This window comes from Cynocephalus volans, chromosome 3, assembly GCF_027409185.1.
Source record: "Cynocephalus volans isolate mCynVol1 chromosome 3, mCynVol1.pri, whole genome shotgun sequence".
Classification (NCBI taxonomy): domain Eukaryota; kingdom Metazoa; phylum Chordata; class Mammalia; order Dermoptera; family Cynocephalidae; genus Cynocephalus; species Cynocephalus volans.
This window is the reverse complement of record NC_084462.1, coordinates 72,328,182-72,353,333: the sequence shown is the minus strand read 5'-3', so window position 1 is coordinate 72,353,333 and position 25,152 is coordinate 72,328,182. Positions and strand designations below refer to the sequence as shown.

Here is a 25,152-nt window from a genome sequence, read left to right as displayed (position 1 = left end):
GTATAAACAGAATTTGACCTGGTTTTAAAGCAGAGATGTGAAGTGTTTTCATGTGTGGTAATATGTAATAGGATGTATACTTTTATACTATGTCTGTTTTTCCTCTCTGTCTCCTGCATTTTTAAGAACACGTTTTACTTATCCTTGAAAATTTTAGTTTCCAAAAACTGTATAGAAGCTCCCTTCTTCTGTTTCTACAACTGGAATGGTATTTCTTCCTCAGTTTGGCCTTAGAGAGTCTGTACCTAAAACAAAAGAAAGAAGTGCTAAATTCCTGTATTGTTCTTTATGTGTGTAACATCTCTCAGGAATGTGCTTTTTTTGTTACTGAAAGCGACCAGTGTGTTCCTTTTACAGTAAACAGGCAACTCTTTATAGCATAATACCAGTAGTGACTCTTGACAGCTCCTAGCTCTTTAGATAGTGTGACTTGACCGTATTGATTCTCATTGAGTTGGGGAACACTGCGGGAACGAACCAGGATCCAGGATCTAGGATCTGGAAACAAATGCTTTGGAAAGAAAACCTGGGTGAGAGCTGTTGGCTTGGTTACTGAGCAGGGTTGGCCTAAATGCTGGTTTCCATCATGCTGTCAAATTGCTGTTGGCTACTGAGGAGAAAAAGGAAGTAGCCTTTTGCTCGGAAATAGGCTAATTGGAAAAGAGCATAAGCTTCCTCCTAGGGTCTTCATAGCCTGGTCACTGCGCAGGGGTATATCTTCAGAACTGCAGCTGGACAGGAGGGAGGGGCTGCCGATGTGTGGTGGGGGAAGATCCATGTGCTGTCCTCAGAGCATGTCGTGCAAGCTCATTCTCTTCATGATGAGAGATTTGTCTGGTCCTCCAGGCCTGGGATCAGAGCATTCCCTGCATCTGATTAAATCAGCAATTACATGCCCAAGAGTGAACCAAAAAATAATAATACTGATTGTTTAACAAGTGTTCCAGAGCCGGGGCATCCTACCAAGAGGATGGGAGACTGGGTACATTGCTCCAGACATTTTTGGTGTTTTCTTTCAACTATGCATTTAGAATCTACCACATAGGCTGTTCTCACTGTTGACAGATCTTTATCTTTAGAAGGATGAAGTAGCTAGCTAAATATTTAGAAATAGCTAGAAGTCATTCTGAGGCCTGCCTGGCAGATGGTGTGGGTGAGTGATCAGGTGGACAATTCCATTTGGGGTTAAAAAGTGAGGCCTGATATTTTTATGTGATCTTTCAGATTCTCAAAGCAGTTTTGAAGACATATTTTAAAACTCCTTTGAATAAGAGAAGTATCATTGAAATAAATATATTGTTTCCAGATTGGCTTCTTTGATGATACCTATTCAAAGGTACACATTCTGGCTATGTGTTTTATGAAGTCTTATTATCCTTTAGTCTTATGACTACTAAATTATTTGAAAATAGCACAATTTGAAGTCAGAGAGTACCCAATACAAATGAAACTGTTCAGAAAGAGAGAGCTGCTAAATGGAATAGGATACAGGGAGACCCATGTTAGAGTTTCTTAGCAAGTTATTCTTGCTCTAGGCCCTAGGTTCTTCTGTGAAAAGGGGATAATGATAACAATCCTATGATGTGGACATCATTATTATGAGGTTTTTAAGGAAGCACAGTCATAGTACCTTGTGTTGAGTGCTCAGTAAATGTTACCCATTTTTATCATTCTACAGTGATATGATAGGTTGCCTGGATGAGAGGAAGAATGGAGAAATAGAGAGATAGGGTGTAGTTTGGGAAATAAAAGTACTGATAGTAGAACAAGACTGGCTTCTCTTTGGTTTTTAAAGTTCTCCAAACCAAACCTGTTTTGTCATACTCCAGTTATATTTACTTTAACCTAGATATATGTCATGAATGACATGAGTAATATTTTACTTTTCAGTTGTCCCTAAAAGAAAGTTTTAGTTCTTTATTGAGATTCTGATTGGATTCCAAACAAAAAACAAAACAACAAACTAATAATCTCAGCATCCCTCAAAAATATGTGAAAGAAAGTGAGCCGAGATGCCGGGTACCATCCAAGCTTTATTGAAGGAAAAGAATCTGCCGAGCTGTGCTCAAAGTGGCAGGCAGCCCAGGGCTGCCTTCAAAATGGAAGACAGCACCAGGTGTGGGGGTGGTAGAGCTTATATAGTGCACCAAGGGCTGGCTGATACCATCAAGGAGGGTCATTATGCTAATGTGGAAACTATGTGACCAGGGTGGAACTGTGCCCTAGCAGAAGTGAAAGTGTTTCTGTTTTAGTCAGGAGGCTTCTTGTAAAGGGAAGAGGTGAGGGGTTTGGTGCTGGAGTGGAAGACAAGGCCGGCAGCTATTTTGTGCTTATTGTGTGCACAATGGCGCCAGTCACATCCGAGATCTATCAATATGGTGTTGAGGGTTTGGATATCAAGTTGTAAAAAAACAGTACTATTATGTTCCCACCCAGCATGGTTTTTGTACATTAATAAAATGTAAATCTTATCACTTGCATTATGTTGCTTTTTAAACAGACGAAGATGAAGATGGTGATCGAATTACAGTGAGAAGTGATGAAGAAATGAAGGCAATGCTGTCATATGTAAGTATGTTACAAATGAGGACTGTTTTAAAAAATGTTAATGTAATAGAGTATGCTGTTTCTTGGGCATAGTGAAGAAATGTAAGAAAATCACAGTCACCATGACATTTTTCTATATACTGTAATAGATAAGGTTTTCCAAGATTTCCTTACATGAAAGTTAAGGGCATTCTTTTCAAAAGACACTTACTGATCATATCATGAACATTAAGAATAATGCATCTTAACGACTTTTGCATTAGGTATAGTGCAGACTAAATGGACTATCAATTTCCTGTATTTTTTATGCAGTACTTAAAGTAACGGCTCATTAAAAATGAACCCGTTGGGCTCTAAAAAATTTTTCAAAATCTACTTTCAACTGGAGATCTTTTTCATCCTTCCAGACTATAGTTATATGTAGCTGCAAGCTTAATATAGATACACGATTTAAAGATGTATTCTCAGTTATTTATGTACTACCCATACTCCTACCTCCGTCCCAAGATGAACTACAGGGTTACTTACTTAATTAAAATGATTTGAATATATCCTGAAATGATTTTTCTTTTGTGTTTCAAATTTCAGTAAAAATTTGTGTTAACATTTGTTTGGGGCTGAAGTAGAGAAACAAAAAAAAGGGGTACATTTCTAAAGTTTAATACTAAGCTTGAAAAATTCAGCTACAGTGGGGAGATATAGCTTCCCTGAGCCCTTATTTGAACATTCCTCTGAAGTTTTATCTTATTTTATCTTAGTTTATAATCAGTTTACAAACCTTTTCTAGTAGTCAGTGGAAAGAGCATCTTACTGGAAGTCAGGAGACCACAGCTCTACTCTGGTTTCCTGACCTTAGGCAAATCACTTAACTGTAGTTGCCTCATCTGTCAATTGTGGATAATAATACTTGTCCTTTCTACTGTACAGGGTCATTGTAATGACCTAGTGGGATAATAGATGTGAAAGCCCTTTGAAAAGTTAAAAGTTCTATACAAATGCAAAGTGGTATAATGGTGGAAATGATGGAATCAGGGCCCTTGCTTTTCATGGAGACTCTAATCTTAGCCAACAGTTAGGTTGTAGGTTTTTGATAGACTTCAGCTTCAACAAGGATGTTGTTTCATTGTAATGAAAACTGTAAACTATCTATATGGATTTCCGCCAATAGTTTTAATTTAGGGTAGGAGGAAAGAGAACAAGAAGGATGGCATGATTAACAGAGCGTTGCATTCCAACCAGCACAGAATAGGAAAAGTCAATTTCCCATTGACTTCCCATTAACTTATGTGGGAGTCTTTGTGTACTGAGAATTTAGAGCTGGGCTCATCAGTACCTTGAAAGGCAGAGGAGGATTGTCTGCTGAAAGGTCTAGCACTAGTATTGATAGATTGGCTAACTTTCCTGAGAATGTGACATGCTTATTTTAGAAAAGACACACACACAGGTGGATTTTAGTTTTCTCACATATGTCCATTACAGAGAATTGACTTCAGTATACTTTCATTATGTATTCAACATAACCACACTCAAAAGGTATGTACTTTTGGGAAGAGCTTTCAAATTGTCCTTTTTGAGAAATGTTACTGGGTATGATCATAGTCATAATAATAATTATTTCCATTTATAAGGGCCTGCTATATACTAAATGCTTGAGATATTTCTTTTTCTTTTTTTTTTAATTTTTAATATTAGTCTGTGAGATGGATATGTCATTTCTGTTTTTTTTTTTTTTTTCCGTGACCGGCGCTCAGCCAGGGAGTGCACCGGTCATTCTTATATAGGATCCGAACCCACGGTGGCGGAAGCGACGCCGCGCTGCTAGCGCAGCACGCTACCGAGTGCGCCACGGGCTCAGTCCTATGTCATTTCTGTTTTTTAGATGAGGAAACTATGGTTAAGAGACATGCCTAAGGTCTTAGTGCTAGTATGAATGTGAATATGGAATTTAAGTTCACCTTCTCCTTATGCCAAAGCCCATGCTTATTCACTGTTTTACATTGTCTTTCCCCCATCTACCTTCTTGCAAATTTGTATTGGGATATTTTTGCGTCATCACCATTATTAAATTCTGAATGACTTGTGTTTACACAATACCTTAGTGTGATATCTGTACCATATATTCCTTACAATTTATGCTTATTTTTTCAGATTCAGTGTTCATTTTTGTATTGTAGGAAAACATTGGAGTCATGTTTATATAACCTTACATTACATGTTCTTAACTTAAAAGTTTCCAAGATTTTTTGGGAGCCACTTTTTAGTAAGAAAACAGATGATCATTTAGCGCATTGATCCCCAAATGTTTGGATTTCATGAGCTAATCAATTTTCCAATTTTTGATTGAGGGACAGACATAGGCATGGCAACTTTAAATTTTGCCAAATAGAAAAATTGATAATTTTTATTAGTTTACTTTTTTTAATCTTCATCATTATTTTAATAACAAAGAAATGTGGGAGTTATTTAAGGAGTAAGACAGTGGGCAGGCCATAATCTCTAAAGTAAAGACAACCATTTATTTAAAGTGAGAAAATTTAGTTTTATGTAAAACTACCACATTATTCTTGTTTTTTCTGAGTTTGCTATGGATGAATTATAATGTTTTTTGGATCAGCATTGATCCATGGATTGTGGTCTGGCTGATCAGGTCTAGGTTTCTCATTAATTCACCTAGCAAATTTTAACATACTTGAGGTAGAACTCCACTTTTCTTTTCTTTTCTTTGGTTTTTTTGGGGGTTTTTTTGGCAGCTGACCAGCACAGAGATCCAAACCCTTGACTTTGGTGTTATCAGCACCACACTTTAACCAACCAAGATAAGTTAATTAACAACATAGGTTAAGTGAATAAACAACATAGATCTGAGCCTGAGCTCTACTTTTCTGATACTGTTTCAGCAAAATATTTTGAAATGAAAATATCTCTGTGAGAGAGAACAAGTTCTAAGTCATTTAAAACTTAAATGGATTTCCATTTCCTCCTATCTCTTGCTGTCACTACTACCATCATATACCCTTTGTTAACTTTCAGTTAACACTTTAAAGGTAAAGAGAAGGGGAGTCTTTCAAAGAAAGCACAAACTACATTGGTTGGTTGTCATTTTGATCTATCTTGGTTCTTATGGTTGAAATTATTTGGGTTCCAGTTTTGCCCTAAAGAAAATCATGTGGACCTAATCTCACAATAGACTTTGGTCAATAGTACTCATAATTACCAGCCTATTATTAAAAATTTGTGTTGTCTTTAATTTTTAGGTTTAATTTGGCTCTGAAGTTTGATTCCAGGATTTGCTATAGTGGCATAGGGAAGATATTAACAGATGATCACATTTTTATTTTTGGAAAAAAATGTGATGACCACATTTTTGTTGTTGGGAGAAAAAGTGTAGTTCTTCATATGGAATTCAATAAATTTGTGGTCACTTTAGTATTTCTTTAAAAGCCACATGTATGGGGAAAAGTAAAAGTAGAGACACTTTTGCCTTTAGTCCTTTAGTCATTCTTTTCCTTGGATTACAAAGGTTAAGTGAATAAACAACATAGATCTGCATAAGAATATAAAAAATTTGCAATGTCTGAGCTGAAACTTGCAGAATTACTTTTTTCCCCCTTGTATGTAAGCATTTTCTGGCTTTGGGCCAACACAAATGTAAGTATTTATCAGTAATCTAAATAGATTTTTGTATTAGACCTGAAAATGTTTCCTTTTTAATTGAAAACTTATCAATTATTTAAATAGCTGGCAGCCCGAGGCTGTTAATTTTATGAGTACCATAATAATGGCATGCAGTGGTTTTTGATACATGTGACACACAGAATACCATGTTGTGGTAAGGATCATGACAATAGGTTGTTGTGTGCTGTTAAATAATAACCGACGTATTAAACCAGAGTCTGTTGTCACGTATTAGTACTATTTTATGTAAGTTATTTAGAAGTTGTATTCTTTTCTTCATTAGATATATTTTTAAGAGATAATGAGAAGAAAACAAAGCTATAATAAATTGTCTTTTAAGAAAATGTAAAGTAATTTGGTCTCCAAGGAGATATTTAATGTATTGAAAGAATTCAGCAGCCAAATGTTATTACAGCACCATTGTGATAGCTCTCTGCGTTTTGTTATGAGTTTGTGTTAATCAACAATCTGTTTTTATAGTGTAGTTTCTTGTAAGTTATGTTGTTAGAATATTCCACTTCTGGGATCAAGGCTTTTCCTCTGACACTATTGTATCTTTTTAATTCCTCCATAAAGTATTTTTTTAATTAGAATTTGAAATGCTTTATTAGGAAAAAAAATACACACAACCTACATATTCTGAAAACTAAATACCTGATCATTGCTAATTATTTAAAGGACCTTGTTAAATATTCCCTTAATGTAGTTTAAATTGTTGTTATTGTTCTTGCTTTCCCCTCTCATTTCTTAGAAAGAAAATATTATACTGCTTTTCTCCTTCCATCTTTTTGTTCTTGTTGTTTGGTAGTGCCATTGAGGCCCAGTTCTAGGAAGGGATTATTTTAATTTAACCTCTTCTTTTGGGTGATCTTTATTAAGAAACTCAGCAGCAGTACCTCTTGCTTTTGTAAATGGATTCATATTTATTTCATCTAAATCCTGTATCTAGTAAAAGATTTATTATGCCTGGTTCTCTTGATACTGAGAGGCTTGTATGAGTAGAGCACAGTATTTACGAAAATAATTTCCATTATTTTGCTTATTCTCTGTCTTTGTGTTATTTTCCACATTGCCGTAATAAGAGTATGGGATGAGTTTTACTGTAATGCTTCCTATTATGGCAGAGCCCTTGTGTTTTAGTGGAGTCTAAGTATTCCCTTTGGTATACTTGACCACTGTGTACCTTGTTAGATGTTGGGTACCAGGAGGGAAAATACTTTTTGACCTCTATAGCACCTTGTAAATTGGGGTATGATTAGCTTTATCTTAGTATGCATAACTTGGAGATTGCCTCTAAAATCATGCAGTTACTCAAGTAGAACTGAATGGGAGCCTTAGAGATCTTAAGAACATGGAGGCCCAGTGAGATCAGATTCAGAGATCAGCTGGAGGTCACATGGCTAATTAATGGGAAGGCCTGGACACAGACTAACAGTCTCTTCACTCCTGGTTGTTGTAAGTAAGATTTTTGTTTTGGTGTCTATTGAGGTCCTGCTGAGGAAACTTTGCAAATACTACTTTTTTTTCCTGATTGTGAAAAATAATGCTTTTTACCAGAAAGTCATTGTACCTGAGTTTGAACAGGAATATAAATACTCTGTGGGCTTCTGAAGTTGTAAAGATTTTGTCCTTACCTACAAAGCTGAGTTTTACCACAAAAATTGTTGCCCATGTAGGATTTGAATGTTTAACAGCCTTAGTGACTTTGCTATTAAGAAGTTTTCTTTAAAGAGCAAAGAGGTTGGAAGCTCATTTTCCATGTGAAGCTTTTAAATAGGCCCCGTATTAAATAGGTCCTACTTTGAACTTACTTTGCAGGTAGCAAAATCAGCTCAGCCTTCAATGAGTGGTTAGTCCCCTAATTCATTGCAGTTCATCCAAACAGCTGATAATACAGTATATTCCTCAGGAAGGGTGGAGAAATGATGAAAAGAGTGAGAAAGGGAAACTGAAGGAAATAAGTTGTTTTGGAAATTAAGTTTATTTACTAAAATAACAACATGCTGTAGGGTGTAAGTAAAGTTTTTGTTTTGTTTTCCCGTCATAGTCAAAGAATAAAATTTGTTTTCCAGAGGCAGATTATTTTAACTCTCTTCTCTGTGTCATCTGGGACATTTGAATGCCATTGATAAAAATGTAGTACCCCTTATTTAGCCCCTGTTGTGAAATATCTCATGGCCTGTTGTAGCAAGGAGCTAAAGCATACTGGAGTTTGCATCAGAACAAGGGGTTCATTATGTGGCTCTTGGAAGCAAAGGAAAAGATGAGCACCAGTAGGCCTGAACCTCAGTGGCACCAGGGCAGTGTGGGGACTGCTAGAACAGGAGCTTTGGACCCTAGTATTTTGTCATAAATGTGGCTCTGCTCCCAGTTCTGCTCTATCTCTTTGGAAGGCTCAGCATAGCCTATTAATAAGGGGATGTCCCATTTGGCCTGCTGTCTCCGTGGCCTAATGGTCCCATTTTATTTAAATGGTAGGCCTAATGGTCCCATTTTATTTAAATGATAGGTTCCCTGAAGCTACTATTTAAACTTCTACTTTAGAAGAATGCTGCTGTCTGGAAATCAGGTGAAAGGTCAGTGTAGACGCTGCCACAAGCTAACCAAGGTGATGACTGAAAGCTTCAGCTGAGAGGATCCTACAACTTTTGGACCCGTTGCTGAAGATACACTTAAATTCCTTCTGCCAACTTAGACGGAACTTAGCCAAGTTTAATTTCATCTGCAATTGGCTGCCCAAACTTCGGCTAAGACCATCTAGAGCTCCCTAAAATCCTTTATGGTTTTACTATCCAAAACAAATAGTGTTATCATTAAACTTGGCCAACTTGCTGTCATTTTCACTTCCAAATTACAAATAAATACATCCATCCAATTATTAATAAGTATATCTATCCAAATACATGTATCCTATGAACAGGCCCCAGATTTCTTTCCTGTTGAACTTTTCAGTGGAAGACTTTTCATTTTTATTTTTTTTTCTCATCATCTAATCAGTCCGTGACCATATGTGGACTCTTGGTGTAGAGTCCTTTAAGGAAGAGCTTGTGTACAGTGTAGTCTCCTCATGGCAGGGACAATGAATAATTAGGTAGTTATTAGGAAGTTGGGGGATCTGAAGCCATGTAAGTAAATGTAGCTATTAATTTAGTATTCAAAATAAATTGGCTTCATTTTTTTTTTTTTTTTTTTACTACTGGGGCAGTTGTGTGCCTTGTAAGAGGTCAGTGTCACAGAAGAAAGGCCTCTTAATGTAAAGTATAAGAAATAATAGAAAGAAGGTATAACTGATGGCACATCTAAGTAGTGTTGTAATTGAATTTGTATCCATTTGACAGAATTAAAATTGTTGGGTTCTTCACTGGGAAATCTAATAAATTGACTATGGACTGCAGATAGTTGGTTAGTTTATTGATTATTACTGTAATTACTGACTGAACTACAAGTAATGGAGTATGCTTATAGTATTGACAAAATAGGAATTTGAAAATTTTATCATCAGTAGGAAAAGGGCAGTATGCATTTATATGTGAAATACTATACCAATTATGTTGTCTTTTAGAAGGCATGCTAAGGAGAGATTTAGGAAACTGTATTTATAAATGTATGGAAGAATAATAAATAAGCCTGATAGGTTGTTTATATGTGAGTAAGTTAGAAGGTATGACTAATGAGAGTAGTTACTATGTCTGTATTAGTTCCTCACTGCCTCCTTCCTTTAAACATTTGTGAGCACTTATTATGTGCTAGGCACTACATGGCAGTGATTTCTTAGGTTTTGGGGGCATGGTCCTTTTTGAAAATCTGAAGAAAGTTGTTTGTTCTTTTCCTTGAAAATAAATACAATGCAACCTTTCACATACAATTTCAGGATCTTCATGGATCTCCTAAAGCCCATATAAATCTTAGGTTAATAGCTCTTCCATAAAAGATAATAAAATATATAAGATATGGTTCTTGCTCTTGATGAGCTTTGAGAAGAGAAACAATGTTCCTCATAGTACCCTTTTACTTTATTTTATTATTTATATAGTACTGAAGTAATTGAGGGAAGGGGGGGATACTGACTCAACCATAACAAACCAGTTACGTCTGTACTTGGTCCAAACATTTCCTTGATCTTGTTTAGTGGTTTCTGTGTTACCCTATTTTTATGAACATTTTTCTTCTATATATTCTTGCTTGGAGGTGGGAGATTTATAGCACTGTGCCCTATTTCAAGATTTTTTTCAAGTACTTTATAAGAGGTTTCTTGTATACTAGCATCTTTAATTTTGATCTTCTTAACACCTTTATATCATAAGGCAGGTATCTTCCCCATTTTTACAGCAACAGAAGAAAGGTACAAACAATTTGTGTCACACAGCTAGAAAATAGAGAGCTGGGGCCTGAGGTTGCTCACTTGCTGATTTGCTCACTCATTCATGCAGCCAGTTTTTCATACAGCAAATGTGTAGTGGATAGCAGCTGGCCAAGCGCTGTCCTAGGGGCTAGAGGTGTAGTGAGCATACAGTTCATGCCCTCCAGGAGCTAATGGTCCTGTTAGGGAGACTAACAAAAAAAGGTAACAGAGGTCAGTGTGGAAGGACAAGAAAAACTCATAATTAGCAGGCAGAGTGATAATAATAATGTTTCAGTATTATTAGGTACTCTATGAGCACAGAGGAGTGCCTCTTCTAGCTCTGAGGACCAAGAAGGCTTCCTGAAGAAGGGGGTGTCCAGGTGGAGTAAGTTAGGGCAAGGTGCTGGGAAGGGTGTTTTGGGCAGAGAAAACAGTGTGTTTAAAGAGGTGAGAGATACCCTGTGCATTCAGGAGGAGCTGCCTGTGATTCTGTCTGTCTGGACAATGAGGAGGGAGGGCATGAGATGAGGCTGGGAAGGATGGAGGGCTAGGTCATGGAGGGCCTTAGCTTGAGGGAGCAGGGGAGTGACATGATTATATTTCATATCTCTGGTGGCTGCAATCTGGAGGGTGGCTTGGGTGGGAAAAGTTGTGAAGCACAGAAGCCTCTTAGGATGCTGCTCATGTGAAAGACAGTGGTAGCCATCAGGCCTGGTGAGAAGTTAACAGGTTTGAGAAGTGGGGAGGATGTCAAGATAATAAAACCTGGTAATTGAATGTGGGGATGACGGAAAGAGAGAGAGTCTGGATTACTTCCAGATCTCTGGTTTGGGAAACTCAGTCATTGTGATGGCATTTACTGAGATAGCCAGGCAACAAAAGACAGGTGTAGGGTATGAAGGAAGGGTGGAAGAGGGAGGGAATTCAATTTTGGACCTGTTGAGTTGGAGGAGGCTCTGGACAACCAATAGGGTTTGTTCCAAATCTTAGGAGAGAAATCTGGGCTGGAAATAAAGATTTGTGATTCATCAACTCCTAATTAGTCTCAGTGACTCCTCTGGTAATTGAAACCTTTGAAGTGGCTGAAGCAACTCAAAGAGAGTATAAAATGAGAAGAAATGTTGATGGAAAACCATGGGGAACTCTAGCATTTAATAGGGGGCGGGGAGAACCACTTCCAGGAAACTGAGTGGAGTGGTTGTAGAGGTAGGAGGACACCCATGGGTCACCAAATGAAGAGCCGGAGGTTATCCTTCAGTGCAGATATCTTTGTACTGCTTCTCCAGTCTCTGAAAGATCAGGTGACATGGTCCAGCCCACCCAGGGTGTGAGTGAAGAAGCCAGAGCTTTCCATCAGCTCAGCAGTCTACCCGTAACCCAGATTATTTAGTTAAATGTGTTGAGGTATGAGAAATATTAGATAATCTACCTTTTAACTCTTAAATAGTAAACATACAGTTTATGTCCCAACTGCATGGGTGAGAATGAAAGGAGTGTATTTCTTGTTCACTGATATACCATTTACTTCATCTGCTAAATAGAGGTGATGATACTCTCAAAATAGGATAAGGTTGTGGAAATTAAACAGATAAACATAGATATGCAGTCCTGTGCCTAACTCACGTAAGGATTCAGTGAGTGAGAGTTGTTTCTCTGTCTCTCTGTTTCTCTTTTTTAACGGAGAACTTGTGCTTTGTAAAATTAAACTGTGCTGTTTTAGAACTCAAGTTTTTTATATGGCAGATTTCCATGAGGAAAAAAATGTAATTATTGATAGAATTGTGTTGTTAGAATTAGATTCATAACAAATAGGAACACTGTTTGATACACTTGCAAACAAAACAAAGCCAAAAATAGTGCTTGTTATCCCCTTGTTGAATCTGGCCCTCTGTTTCAAATTAATTAGATTTTTGGATAACTATGCTAAACTTTGTCACATCCTTATTAAAATTGTTTAAGGATTTTGGAGAACATCTCAGAGGGACTCAAAGTAATCTGAGCCTGGTACTGGAGATTCCATTAGCAATTGCAAAACTGATTAATCTTTTACTCAGTTAAGTTATTGATTATTGCTGCAATTACTGCATGTAACAGACTATGCAAGCAATAGCAACAGAAAACACATTTTATGACTGCTGCTGATGTATTATTTTGAGCACAGTATTTTGTACTTTTTATACATAATTATTTTTGCATTTTTAAGTGGCAGAATCAGGATTTAACCCCATTTTAATCAATAAATATTTATTGAACACCTACTATTTGCAGAACGTTGTGTTAGGTGTAATAAAAGCCAGAATAGGATTATAGAAGAGAAGATAAAGAAGTTATTTGGATAACTTCAGATTATGGCTTCATTAATGTTATGATGGTCACTTTGTTACTTTTCTATCCAAACTCTGTTAAGTATTTTGGTGTACAGGTTTAGTGTTTTGTTTGTTTGTTTCTTTGTTTTTGGTCTAGTTGTCTTTCTCATCACTGCTTATTTATGACTGCTTCCACCAAAATTGGAATCTTCTTAAAGGAAGTATAAAGATTCAAAATCTAAAAACAACCTGCTTTGTAGTTTATTAATTGCTTTCTTATCTGTTTTCTCATGAGAGTCTCACAGCAGTCCTATGGGTAGATCCCATCTTCATTTTACGAATGAGTAAAGTGAGGCTCAGTGAGCATTTCCTCACTGAGGTCATGTGCTAGGAGACGACTGGTGATGAGACTCCTGGGTTTGAGCCATATGACTCCTCCAGGTTCATTGCACATCTCACTGGGCAGCACTGGTCTGGTGGCCCGTCAGGACTCCTCTGTGCCAGGAGGTACTACGCATGGCACCACATTTTATCCTTGTCCCTTAGGGAATGCTGCTATGCAGTGTCTTGAGCTTCTAGGCTGGGAACCTTGTTGGCGGACACCTGGCCCTCATCAGGCCTGCTCCACAGAGGTCAGTTGTGCAGAGTGGGCTCATACCATGGGTTTGATTACCACCCTTTATGACATGATCTTGATGGTGAATGACTTTGCTGTGTGGAACACAAGATTCTCCATTAATACAAACACAGCTCAAACACAGTATGTCAGCAGGAGAAAATATACTTGGATTTGGAATAATTGTAAAAAACCAAAAACCAAAATCTTAATTATTTGCTTTAGAGAAATGAGTAGATGGCATACTTAATATCATCACCTTGACCATATTAATCATAGTACAAAGAGATGTTTATAGATGCTTAACAATTCTCACAGTGATTATAAAAGTATGTACAGTTTGCCAGCTGACTTGGCATAGACCTAAAATGGGAGGGAAACCATTTTTATTTATTTATTTTGTGAGGTAAATAAATAAAGCTGGAAAACAGGTCAATTTCATGCATGCAAGGTTTTATAGTAGGAAAAAAATGCATTGTACTGTTCTGACCCTTTACATTTGAGGTTGTTTGTTTTCACACTTGACCCCAAGCACCAGTTTCAGACAACTCTATAATTAAGCTGTTAGATAAAGCATAAGGATATTTTGTTTGTTTTGATTTCTAGGACTATGATGAAGTAGTAACTGAAATTACTAACCTATTGTACATAGCAGTTAATTAAAGAAAAGCATTAACTATAGGAGAGCACTACCACTGCTGTTGTCTTGTATCTGTATAAAAAGGTAGTAATTTTTTTGACAGCCACTGATTGGAAAGTTGCTTGCAGCCTTCCATAAGCAAGGGGGTACATGCTGTGGATCAATAACCAGCAAATTTCCCATTAAAAAGAATACCTGAGCAATGTTCCAAATAGCCACTGGCATCTTAATTTTCCATGGAAACCTCAAATACTTGTGTGCTGAGGACAAGTCATTTTCGGACAATTTTTCCAGACTACTTGTTAACAGTTATTGCTGTCCCAAAAGGTTGACAGCCTACATGATTGATATTTCATTTACTTGTCATCACTGTTTGAGTAATGGCGAGTGCTGTATTTCTGTGGTTTTAAGGAACAGAATCTCCTGAAAGACATTTGCCCGACCAGAGTGTGTTGAAAGTATTTATGCTGTATGTATATAAGTTTTTAGGTCGATAGAAGGAGAGGATTACTTTCCTTTATAGTTTGAAAGCCTTTGGAGAGCAGGGTACACTTGTATCAGCCCACAGCTATCAAAAATCCACCTTCACTTTATTAGTTACTAGGGCAAAGAGCCTTAGACTTGTTAACTTGTGATTCCCAAGGTGATGTAGAATTTTATAGCTCTCCTTTATTTTTAAGGAAAAAATGCCTTGATATTATAATAATTTTAACGGTCATAAAAACAATAGGATATATATGTAATATCTTCTAAAAAGAAGCTTTTTTAGAATGTCAGCAAATAATGACAGTCAAGGAGGAATTTCCTGAAAATGTGGTAGTTAAATAATATGTGTGTGTTTTTAATATAGAAATAGCAAGGATGAAAAGAGAGTTCTGCTCTTTGACAGCCCATCAAAACACAAAATCAGCGGTTTTCATCACTGATATTTTTCCACCAAGAACATCACTTTGTTGTTTGTCAAGAGTTAAAAGCAGTGAGAGCACAGAAGCCATCTCCAAGTTAGGTGGGCATATTCTTGCCAATCAGTATGTTAAGGAATATGGAAATCAGACCAAAGTACAACTGAGGTCTGAATGATTTGTGTTTATGAAGGACTATGAAAGCTTTTTCACTTAGAACTTTATTTTTTGTGCCCAGAATTTTATAGTGAAGTTTGATCTATACTACAGTGTTTATAAGGCTGAAGCATAAAAGGTGTGTTTGCTTGAAAGTAGGCTACCTTTTTATCATATTAATCCTGTCATCTTTGGATGAGTCACATCTTGTTTTCTGGTTCCATAGTCTCCGTAATTTAGATTTCAATTAACTGTGCATTTTATACACAAATATGAATAATGTTTGATTAACTGGCATGTGGGTCCAAACCAGATATGAAGCGTCTTCATTTTGCTTTTCAAAATCTGAGGAAAAAGAACAAAAGGCAGTTTGAGAAATTTCTACTAAAATGCTTTTTCGTGTTATTTTAAATACATATCGTTTTCAAAATATTTCTTCTTAAGTCCAGTACTATAATAGGGCTGGCCGGTTAGCTCAGTTGGGTAGGGTGTGGTGGTATAACACCAAGATCAAGAGTTTGAATCCCAACACCAGTCAGCCACCAAAAATAAATAAATAAATAATAAAATCCCCCAATGCTATTATGAAGTTTTAATCAACACTTTTACTCTCAAAGATAAATGGCAGTGTGGAGGATAACACTGTACTAGACTTTCAATCCTGGATGTTCACAGTATTCATTTTGATGTTCAAGTAGGAGAAAAGTATTCTCCAAGCTGATGTGTACATACCGGCAGTTTACAAAAGTACTGTGAATTAAATAACCCATAAGTGTCTGTTCCAGCATTCATACATTACTGAGTAATCTCTTTCTGTAATCTCTTTGCAGTATTATTCCACAGTAATGGAACAGCAAGTAAATGGACAGTTAATAGAGCCTCTGCAAATATTTCCAAGAGGTAATGTTGAACAAATTCTAATCAACAACGATTATTTCAGTAAACTGTTTTATCAACAGTTATGTTTTCCAAAGGTTTAAATGCACATAACATGATGTTCAGATCTTAATTTGAAAAAACAAAAGTAGTATTCATTATTGTGGGGATTGTAGGCTATATTATAGTTATGGCAGATAAAATAATTTACTAGAGTAAATTAAACTAACTAGATTGTTTTTTGTTTTTGAAGTACATACTTAAATTCGCTTAAAGAACTCATGGGGGGTCCACATGGTTTCTAAACCATATCAAATGAATGACTTTAATTCTGTATATTTATAAATTGTGGCTCATGAGAGTGGCCAAAGCTTCTGAGGAGAAGACTTTCACCTACTACGGAAGCTAAAATTTACTGAGGGGTGTTAGGAGAGAAATTTTGGTAGAATGTTTGGTGCTTGGTTTTGGGGGGAAGTATTTTTCTAAGTAATGGAAAATCCTCATAAATGGGAGAGTGAGTCTTGGTGAATCACCTGGTCACATAATTTTCTGTTTCCCTTTTAGGTTTGGTAGTCATAGCTTTGTATCAGATATGATTGTTCAACTGTGTATAAAAGTTCCCTCAAAATTTGAATAGTGGTGAAAAAGAACAGTTTAATTATATAAACCATTAAGTCTTTCACCTGTTATACATTGCCCCACTTGGAATCCATGTTTTCTAACTAATGGAACAGATAAGCTAATTCTCTAAGTAACCCTTCTAGAAATAACTTAATTGAAATAATTAAAAGTTAAACTTACCTTCGTTAACTGGTACTGTACAAATAATCGTAGTATGAGTTTTCCAATTAAACATTCTAGACTTTCATTACCTGTAACTCTGAAGTTTGAACGGCTCAATTAACCAGTAGGCTTCTATTTGCACTGATAAAGTCTCCAAAGGCAGCTGGCTTGGCCAGCCCAGGAGAGTATCTGGGTTCCAGAGTAATACGGCTTTTCTAGTGTTTATGCGGGCAGCAGAATTGGGAGTGCATATTATATTATTAATAATAACTTACTGGGCCGGCCCCGTGGTGCACTCGGGAGAGTGCAGCACTTGGGAGCACAGCGGCGCGCCGGCCGGGGGTTCGGATCCTATATAGGAATGGCCGGTGCGCTCACTGGCTGAGCACGGTGCGGGCGACACCACACCAAGGGTTGCGATCCCCTTACCTGTCACAAAAAGACAAAAAAAAAAAAAAAAAAAAATAATAATAATAATAATAATAACTTACTAAAGTGCTAAGTGAGTAAACAAAATTGGGCCACTTAGGGCCAATGATAGTTTGAAACAAGGATTATGATTAATCCAATTCTGTTGTACTTCAAGACTAAACACCAAAACAGGAAGGAAAAAAAAAAAGAGCTGTTGCCATTTCCATGTATTAGGCCAATAAAGGATGCAGATTATTTCTTAATGTTCTCAATGACTGGAGAATTTGGGCAAGATTCAGAATTGTTTCCCAACAAGTAATAGTTTTTTACAAGCTGAAGCTTTCCATTAATTGCTTCCCAACTTGATGACATGATAGCTCTGTAGTAGCAAGCCCTATTACAGTATCCTGGAAAATTAGAGTTCTATTGTGGGTCTTTGTTTTTCTTTTCATAAAATATTTACTTCTCTTCATCTGACACCTTTCAAGTTCTATTTGTTTTCTTTCATTTTGTAAGTAGTCCCTGTCAATCTCACTATCTATGACATTGTGCCCCCTCCAATGATAATAACAACCATTATTAGAAATATGTTCTGTTCAGGTACTAATATTGCTTTATGTGCCATTGTTTCTAATTCTCCCAACAGTTTTGCCTGTTAGGTATTATTGCTTCCATTTTATAGATAAGAATATTGAGGGTCAGAGAGTTTAAGTAACTTCAGAGTCACACAGCTTATAAGTATTTAATATACTATTTGAGTAAGAATTTTGTTTAAATTATAGTTTGCTTAATGTGGAAGGGCATATAAATTAAAATTTTAGTGGAATGTTCATGGGGTTAGTTTGGAGGGCTTGGTGTAAGGGTGGGGAGAAGAGTATATTGTAGGGAGAGGATACTTAAAAGAATAAAATTTATGGGATGTTCGTGTCATTTGTAGTCTTAGCATGAAACCTACTGCGCTGTAATAAATTATTAAATATAGTCTTTCCAAGCCCAATTTAAAAATTTCAAAATGAGAGACTCAGTCTTCCTATCTTTGTGGTGTTTTTGTATGCTGTAGTACAACTCTTTCTAGTTTTTTGTAGTCTTTCTCATTTTACTACCTGTCTACAGCATGTCATGTCATCTTATCATAGTAAATAAGCGAGATTTATACAATTTTCTATAAGTAGGGTTTAGACATAGTAGATATATTACCTGGGTCTACCTAATAAGTTAGAGGCCCTTAGACCTTAGATTTTGTGGTCAGGCCCCATGTTAAAAAGAATCTTTAGACTGAACAAGCAGGAAAGACAGGAAAAAATTATTCTATTCTAATAACATATGTTCTCCTCATTTCAGGTAGCACAGTTGCCTTGGATAGTAACTCCCAGCTCATGGCAAGTCTTCTCTGTAGTACTAACTCCTTAGTTGGCCACTTTCTTCTTAAATGAAGTTTATGAATTGCACTGGTTACTTCAGTGGAAATATCTTGAAGTGTTGTCTGTCTGGGGAGTGTTGATGTTCTCTCAGAGACCAGGCATCAAATGTTTGTGGCTGTTGTTTTGCTTAAAAACTTAATTTCCATTTTAAGGAAAGAAGATTTGGAGTCTTAATTTTAATATATTTTTGAAAGACAAGTAAAAACCGTTTATTAAGGTTTAGATATATTTTCTAGGAAAATAACATAATAAATTTGAATATATTTGAAATGTACAAAATTAGAGTGACTGATGTGTTTTGTAATTATTGCCCATATCTTCTTCATGTTAAACAGCTCTATTTCTTGTCAGAAATAAAGGAAAAACACAGCTACATCTGAGAGAGGAGAAAAAAAAAAAATCAAATTCATCCTTCCCCAAACAATCAATCAAAATTGACGGCCTCTTAACATACAATTTGTAGGGCACCATAATTTTCAAGTGGATGCAGTCTATAACATGGGCAGGAAGCTTTTGTATTTTTAACATTTGATGAAGAAGCATTTGTGGAATTGGGAAAGTACTAACCTGTAACTCAAGATGACATCAAAAAATTAATATTATTTTTCCTGATAGTATTTTTCCTGGCACTGCTTTATCTTTAGACCTAAATATAAGCAGATGTCTAGATTTGTAAGAAATGTAATGAAATTGGTTATATATCTGTATTTTAATAAATTTGACTGCTTATGGCTGTGCAAACTAGTTTTTAAACTGGAATATTCCATTTTAGAATCTCTAGCAATCCTTTTGCCATTAAAAGATTATTCTCTTACTCCTCCCCGCCTGCCCTCAAGAAATACCCTTAGCTGTTTTCAAAATAGTTTAAGTGATAGCAGGTACACAGTGTCATAAAGTGAGGAAAGGTTGCAGAAATTTGAATTATGAAAGAAATCTAATCATTTTAGCTCAGTTAACTTGATCTCTATATGTTTTAAGCAGAAATTAAAATTTATATGAGGTGGTGTCAGAAAGCACTTTGCATTTATAAATGCTCACTCCTGCAAGTTAAAACCCTGGTTCATAATTCCCACTTTGGGTCTTGGGAGCCACTTTTCAATCATTTCTCTCTGCTAATTTTGGTGTCACCCTCATTTCTTTTTAAACGATTCATTTTGAGCAAATTTGTAAATGGCCCTGATGTGTTCTACAATATAGTCAATTACTGTTTCAGCCTGCAAGCCTCCTGGGGAACGGAACATACATGGCCTGAAGGTACGAATTTCAATAATTGTTTCAGTAAAGTTAGATGGATTTGTAATGCTGTGTTCCACTTATTGAAATGTCAAATAAAACTGCACTTTCTCAAGCTCTGACAAGCGGTCTGGTTTTTTTTTTTTTTTTTTTTTTAATGGGAGATGGAGAGGGATTCATCTGTAGTATTTGCTCAATATGTGTTTATATTTGGATACCAGAGTTTTGGTGCTATATTTTTAATTATTTGGAATTGTTTTGTTGGTCAGTTTCTTCAGAATGATCCTGGATACTGGTCTCCACAAAGACTTATTTCAGTGAGAATATAGACTTCATTTCAGTGATTAATTAAGCACATAAGCATATTGTGCACAGAATACCCCCTCTTCTTTTGACATAAGTGTGCTAGAAACATATATCTAATTAATGTCTTTTCATTGTTCTGTGTATTTTGAATTCCTGCTTAAAGCTTCATATATGAAAGAAAAGCTGGCTATTGTATTAGGCTCAAATATTTTAAAATTAATTGCTTGGACCTCATTTATTAGTGAATAAATGTTCTTCTTGGTTGTAGAGCTGGAAGGATATGATAACTTGAGGTTCACTACTGACCCCTGGATATATTCTTAATGTACTTTTTGAACATATTGTTTTTGTGTGTGTTCTAGACAGTGAATTGAATTTTCCTGTTTATCTCTTCTTTTTCAGCACTGTTTAAGTATTTGAATCATGACAGGAATAGAATATATGGTTTTTATGATTTTCTGTAACCTATATACTGAAGAGACTCCAACCATGGGTCTTCTAGCAACAAGCTAATTAACCTCCATTGTGAAATGAGAAATTTGTGGCAAATTATAGGTTAATTAGAACTGTGTCCTCAGAACACAAGACTGATCAAGATTCTTTCCATACTTGTAGGTGAATACCCGGGCTGGACCCTCACAACACAGTAGCCCAGCAGTCGCAGATTCACTTCCAAGCAATAGGTGAGAGCAAGCAGGTGAAGTGTGCCCCTGACATGGTTATCTACAAAGGTGAGGTGGAAAGGGGAAGACAGCTCTTTTCTATAACACCAGAAAAAATGTGTATGTGACTAAAAAGAAATTTAATTAGTTGGATAACCCTAGCTACATATTGACTGTAGAGAAAGGACCTCATATAAGAAGATGAAATCAGACATATTAAATTATGAATTTTGGTCTGTGGATTGGCTTCCTTCAGTTTCCAAATTAGAATATTTGGTGCCTTTGACTATTTCCTGCCATGATGATCTGATTTGTAAAATGAAGAATGCTTATTATTTTTTTCTTGCTTGCCCATCTTTTGGCAGTGTCGTTATCCAGTGGTATCTTTACCAGAAAGAGGCAGGGAAAGAATAAAGTGGTGACATTGAAATTGACCAGCTGTGTAGGTCATTAGTATCTTTGGCTGTTCAGGAGATTGAAGTTATTATCGAAGGAAGATAATCTTCATTAATTCATGTTAACATTGCCCCATACTGGGATGGATACTAAAGACTTGAGCCTTTTGCAGATGTTCTTGCACGCTTGAGAACTTACTTCCAGACTATCACAGTCCTCAAGTAGCAGGAATGACCTGCTTCAGTTGATAGAATTCTAGGACATTTTGGTTATACATTCAGTTATTTAGCCAGTAACATCATATTACTGTAATTGAGGGTGACACTGTTAAAGTGATTGCTCCACGTGTGCATGTTCACATTTGTGACTGAAAAGCCAACACTAAGCCCGAAAACCCATCCATTCTATGCCAAGGTTTTTCTGCATTTACGGCTTTAGCCAGTATCTCCACAGCCCTTAATTGGCTGAGATGTAGTTTAGGTTTCTATTTTCCCTTCAATTCTCTCCCCACTTACCCCACAGTTTTGTTTTTCTGGCCAAGGGACTTTACTATAGGCAATTCTAAGTCTTTCCTTCTGACTCTCTTTTTACTTTCCCCCCCTTTTTTTGTCCTCTTCCATAGTGGATTGAATTATATCCCCCCAAAACTCCTTGGATTGTGATGCTTGATTGTGTCCCCCCAAGTTTTATGTATTAGAAACTTAGCCCCCACTGTGACTGTTAAGAGGGTGGGAAATCCTATTATGGTAATTAAAAGGTGGCGCCTTAAAGAAGTGATTGGATTGTAGGACACTGCAGTAAGTGAATGGATTAAAAATGGTGGTTGAGGGTGTGCTTCTGAGGGCTTTAAAAGAAGAGGAGAGTCTGTCTTTCTCTCTGCTTTTTCTGCTTCCACCATCTTGCAGTGTGAGACCCCTGAGTCACTGTTGCCACCACCCGATGGACTTTGGATTTCCCACCCTCAGAAACTGTAAGCAATAAATGTCATTTTTCTTTCTAAATCACCAAGCTCCACGTATTTTGTTATAAGCAACAAAAATGGACTAATACATCTTCCCAAAAGCCACTTCCCAGATTGCTTTATTATGGTGCCACAGTATCTACCTACCAGCTTTACTGCTATAAACACACCGCTCTTAAGGTGTGTTTCCTTTGTGCACAATTTATTCTGTCTTAAAGTACAGTTAGCCTCGTTACTCACCAGTGGATCATCTGCCTGTGGTCATGTGGGGTAGGTGTTTCAGTTCCAGCAAAGGGTGGGGCCTGCCAGGAGGCACTTTGCAGCTCCTCTCCCCAACCTTGCTGGGCATGTGAGCCATGGCCCCATGGAGTGGAGGTGTGGAGGGTGGGGCCACTTGTTATACTCAGCTCAGAGAAGGCAGGGCATTGCATCATTGCCACAACTTCCAGGTAGGGTGTCATCCACACGGACTGATTGTGAACCTTGAAGAGGAACAAGGACTTTCCCTGGTGTTCAGATTTCATAGAGTTGAAAAGATGGCAAGACAGAGAAACAGGGTAACTCTTCCATTTTCCCAGATTTGGTTTTAATAACATGAGTATATTAGCTTGGTTATTCAAAAATTATCGTGTGTATTCACAGAGTGTTATAAAGTCATTGGTTTGGAGAGAAGTTCAGAGACCATCTGATGATCTAGTTTTTCTTAGTCTTGTGTCTGTGGCATTTTCCCTTAGTGAAATGACAGCTTCCTAAATAATGATAGTTTGCTCCAGTAGTGATTCCTATTATGGGAGAAATGTAATATGAAAACGTCCTACTTTTTAGGTGATTTTTAATATGCCACCCTTGGTTGGCCATGTTCTGTGTCCAAGGTTGATAATTAATCAACAGGTATTCATTGAGTGCCTCCTATTCATTAGGTGCTGTCCTAAGCATTAGGACTATAATGTGGTCTTTATCCTCTGGAGCTTACCATCTAATGGTGTACAGACAAAAAAAATACTAACAATTACACTTTATAGTTAGTGTTATGAAGGGAATAAGCAGGATGCAAAGAGAGAGAACACTAGGCAGGAAATATGTTTAGATTTCTACTGATGCTCAGGGAAGGATCTCTGGGGAGAGTGATGTTTTCATGTAGACCTGAAGGATGAGAAGTGCCTAGTCATGTCAGGAAGCAGAGCAGGACTTTTCAGACAGAGTGGAGCATAGTGAAGGTCCTGAGGTGGAAAAGAAGTTCAGCATGTTTGTAAGTAGGCCAATTTGGCTAGAGCACAGAGAGGGGTACATGGCTGGGGCAAGAATGTGGGGAGAGGGGAGGTGAGGAATAGGAGCAATAGGAGATTAGGAGGTGGACAGGAGTCAGATCATAATGGGCCTTGTAGGCCCAGTAGCATGGGAATTTTTCTCTAAGTGCCCTGGAGAACTGTTGGAGGGCTTTCAGCAGGAGTGACATGGCTGGCTCTGAGTTTTTGAAAGATCCCTTGCCTGTAGTGTGGAGCAGGAGTAGGAGAAGCACCAATCCAATGCTGCCCTCCTTTGAGGCTTGGTTCCCCTCTCCTTGCCAGATGGACACCCAAGCCTCTCCTGAAAATTCCTGTGGCAGGAATGTACTTTATCAGCCAAGGCAGCACCTTCCATTTTCATTTAGCTACAGCTTAGAAGGTTCTTTTTTATGAGGTGAGATTTGTTTCCCTTTAGCACCCACTCATAAAGACTTAGTGTAGCCCTCAGAACATGGCTATTCCCTCTTCCAGGTGACAGTTCTTCCAGTCATCTTCCCTCCAGACATGCTTCTTCTAGATTTCCTGTCTTTCTCCCACATCCACCCTGTTGCTAACTCCAAGTAACCTGCCAGTCATCCTTCACTGCTTCGTGGGGCTCCCTCAGTCCCACATCCCGTCAGTCCCTGCATCTGTAGCTCTGCCTTCTGAGTAGCTCTGAGTCTATTTGCTGGTGTCCCTGTTGCTGTACAGGTGATTTTGGCTCTGCACATCACGGCTACAGCCTCCTGATAGTTTCCTCCCTCCAGTCTTGCTCCATTTCAGTCCCTCCTCCATACTGCAGTGGAGTGATCGTGCTAATGCACAGTTCTGAGCCATTCTTCTCCACTTTAAAACCTTTCACTGCTCTTCACATGTTTGGGATGACCTCCGTAGCAGGTGGGCAGTGGCCTTTCACATTGTAGGTACACTGCGCACTCCAGCTTGCTGGCCTGCCACTGTGCCCCTTCCCACCTGACATTCCAGCCTTGCTGATAAACACTTGTGCCCCGAAAGGATCAGTTTCCTCTCACTCCTGGGCCTGCACATCTGCTGCTGCCTCTTTCCTGTTTTCTTCCTCTTTCCATCCCTGCTTCACCTTCACTCTGGCTCACCTTTGTCATCTTTGAGGACCAAATTATCTTTGTCTGAAAACTGTCCCTGATTACTACCCACCTCTCAGTCTGTACCAGGTTTCCCTTCTATGAATTCCTTTAATCCCCTCATGCTTCCTTTTCTTGTAGCTGTGAGCACATTGTATCATAATGGCCTCTGTCCCCCAATAGATTCTGTGCTATTTGAGGGCAGTCACTCTAGCGTATTCATTGTTGAAGTCCCAATTCCTGGTGTGGTACTTGGCACATAGGAGATAGTCAGTCATGCTTAAATGAATAAGTGAATGAATGAATATACATATATTCCCTTTAAATCTTATCTCTGATTAAATTCTCCCAACTCATTCAGCTTTTCTGATACGATGTTATTTCTAGTCCTGTCACCCTTTTACTCTTCTTTGGATATGTCAGTGTCCCTCTTCAAGTGGTTATACCCAGGTTACAATTGTATCACATTTAAATTTTAAAATGTTTTTAAAAATGATTTTGGACAGGTCACTATGACCATACAGATAAACTAAATATTGAGTTTACTGAGGCAC

General features: G+C 37.4%; 1 protein-coding gene across 5 annotated transcripts in view; it reads left to right on the top strand.

The window, feature by feature from the left end:
* The window catches only part of MAP2K5 (mitogen-activated protein kinase kinase 5), a 239,060-nt gene that overhangs the window by 16,776 nt on the left and 197,132 nt on the right, over positions 1-25,152 (top strand). For all 5 annotated transcript variants that reach the window (XM_063088827.1, XM_063088824.1, XM_063088823.1 and 2 more), the window contains exons 3-6: positions 2,501-2,568; positions 16,015-16,084; positions 19,889-19,929; positions 20,830-20,897. In XM_063088827.1, coding sequence (XP_062944897.1) covers positions 2,501-2,568; positions 16,015-16,084; positions 19,889-19,929; positions 20,830-20,897 — 247 coding nt within the window. The remainder of the gene's footprint in view (positions 1-2,500; positions 2,569-16,014; positions 16,085-19,888; positions 19,930-20,829; positions 20,898-25,152) is intronic.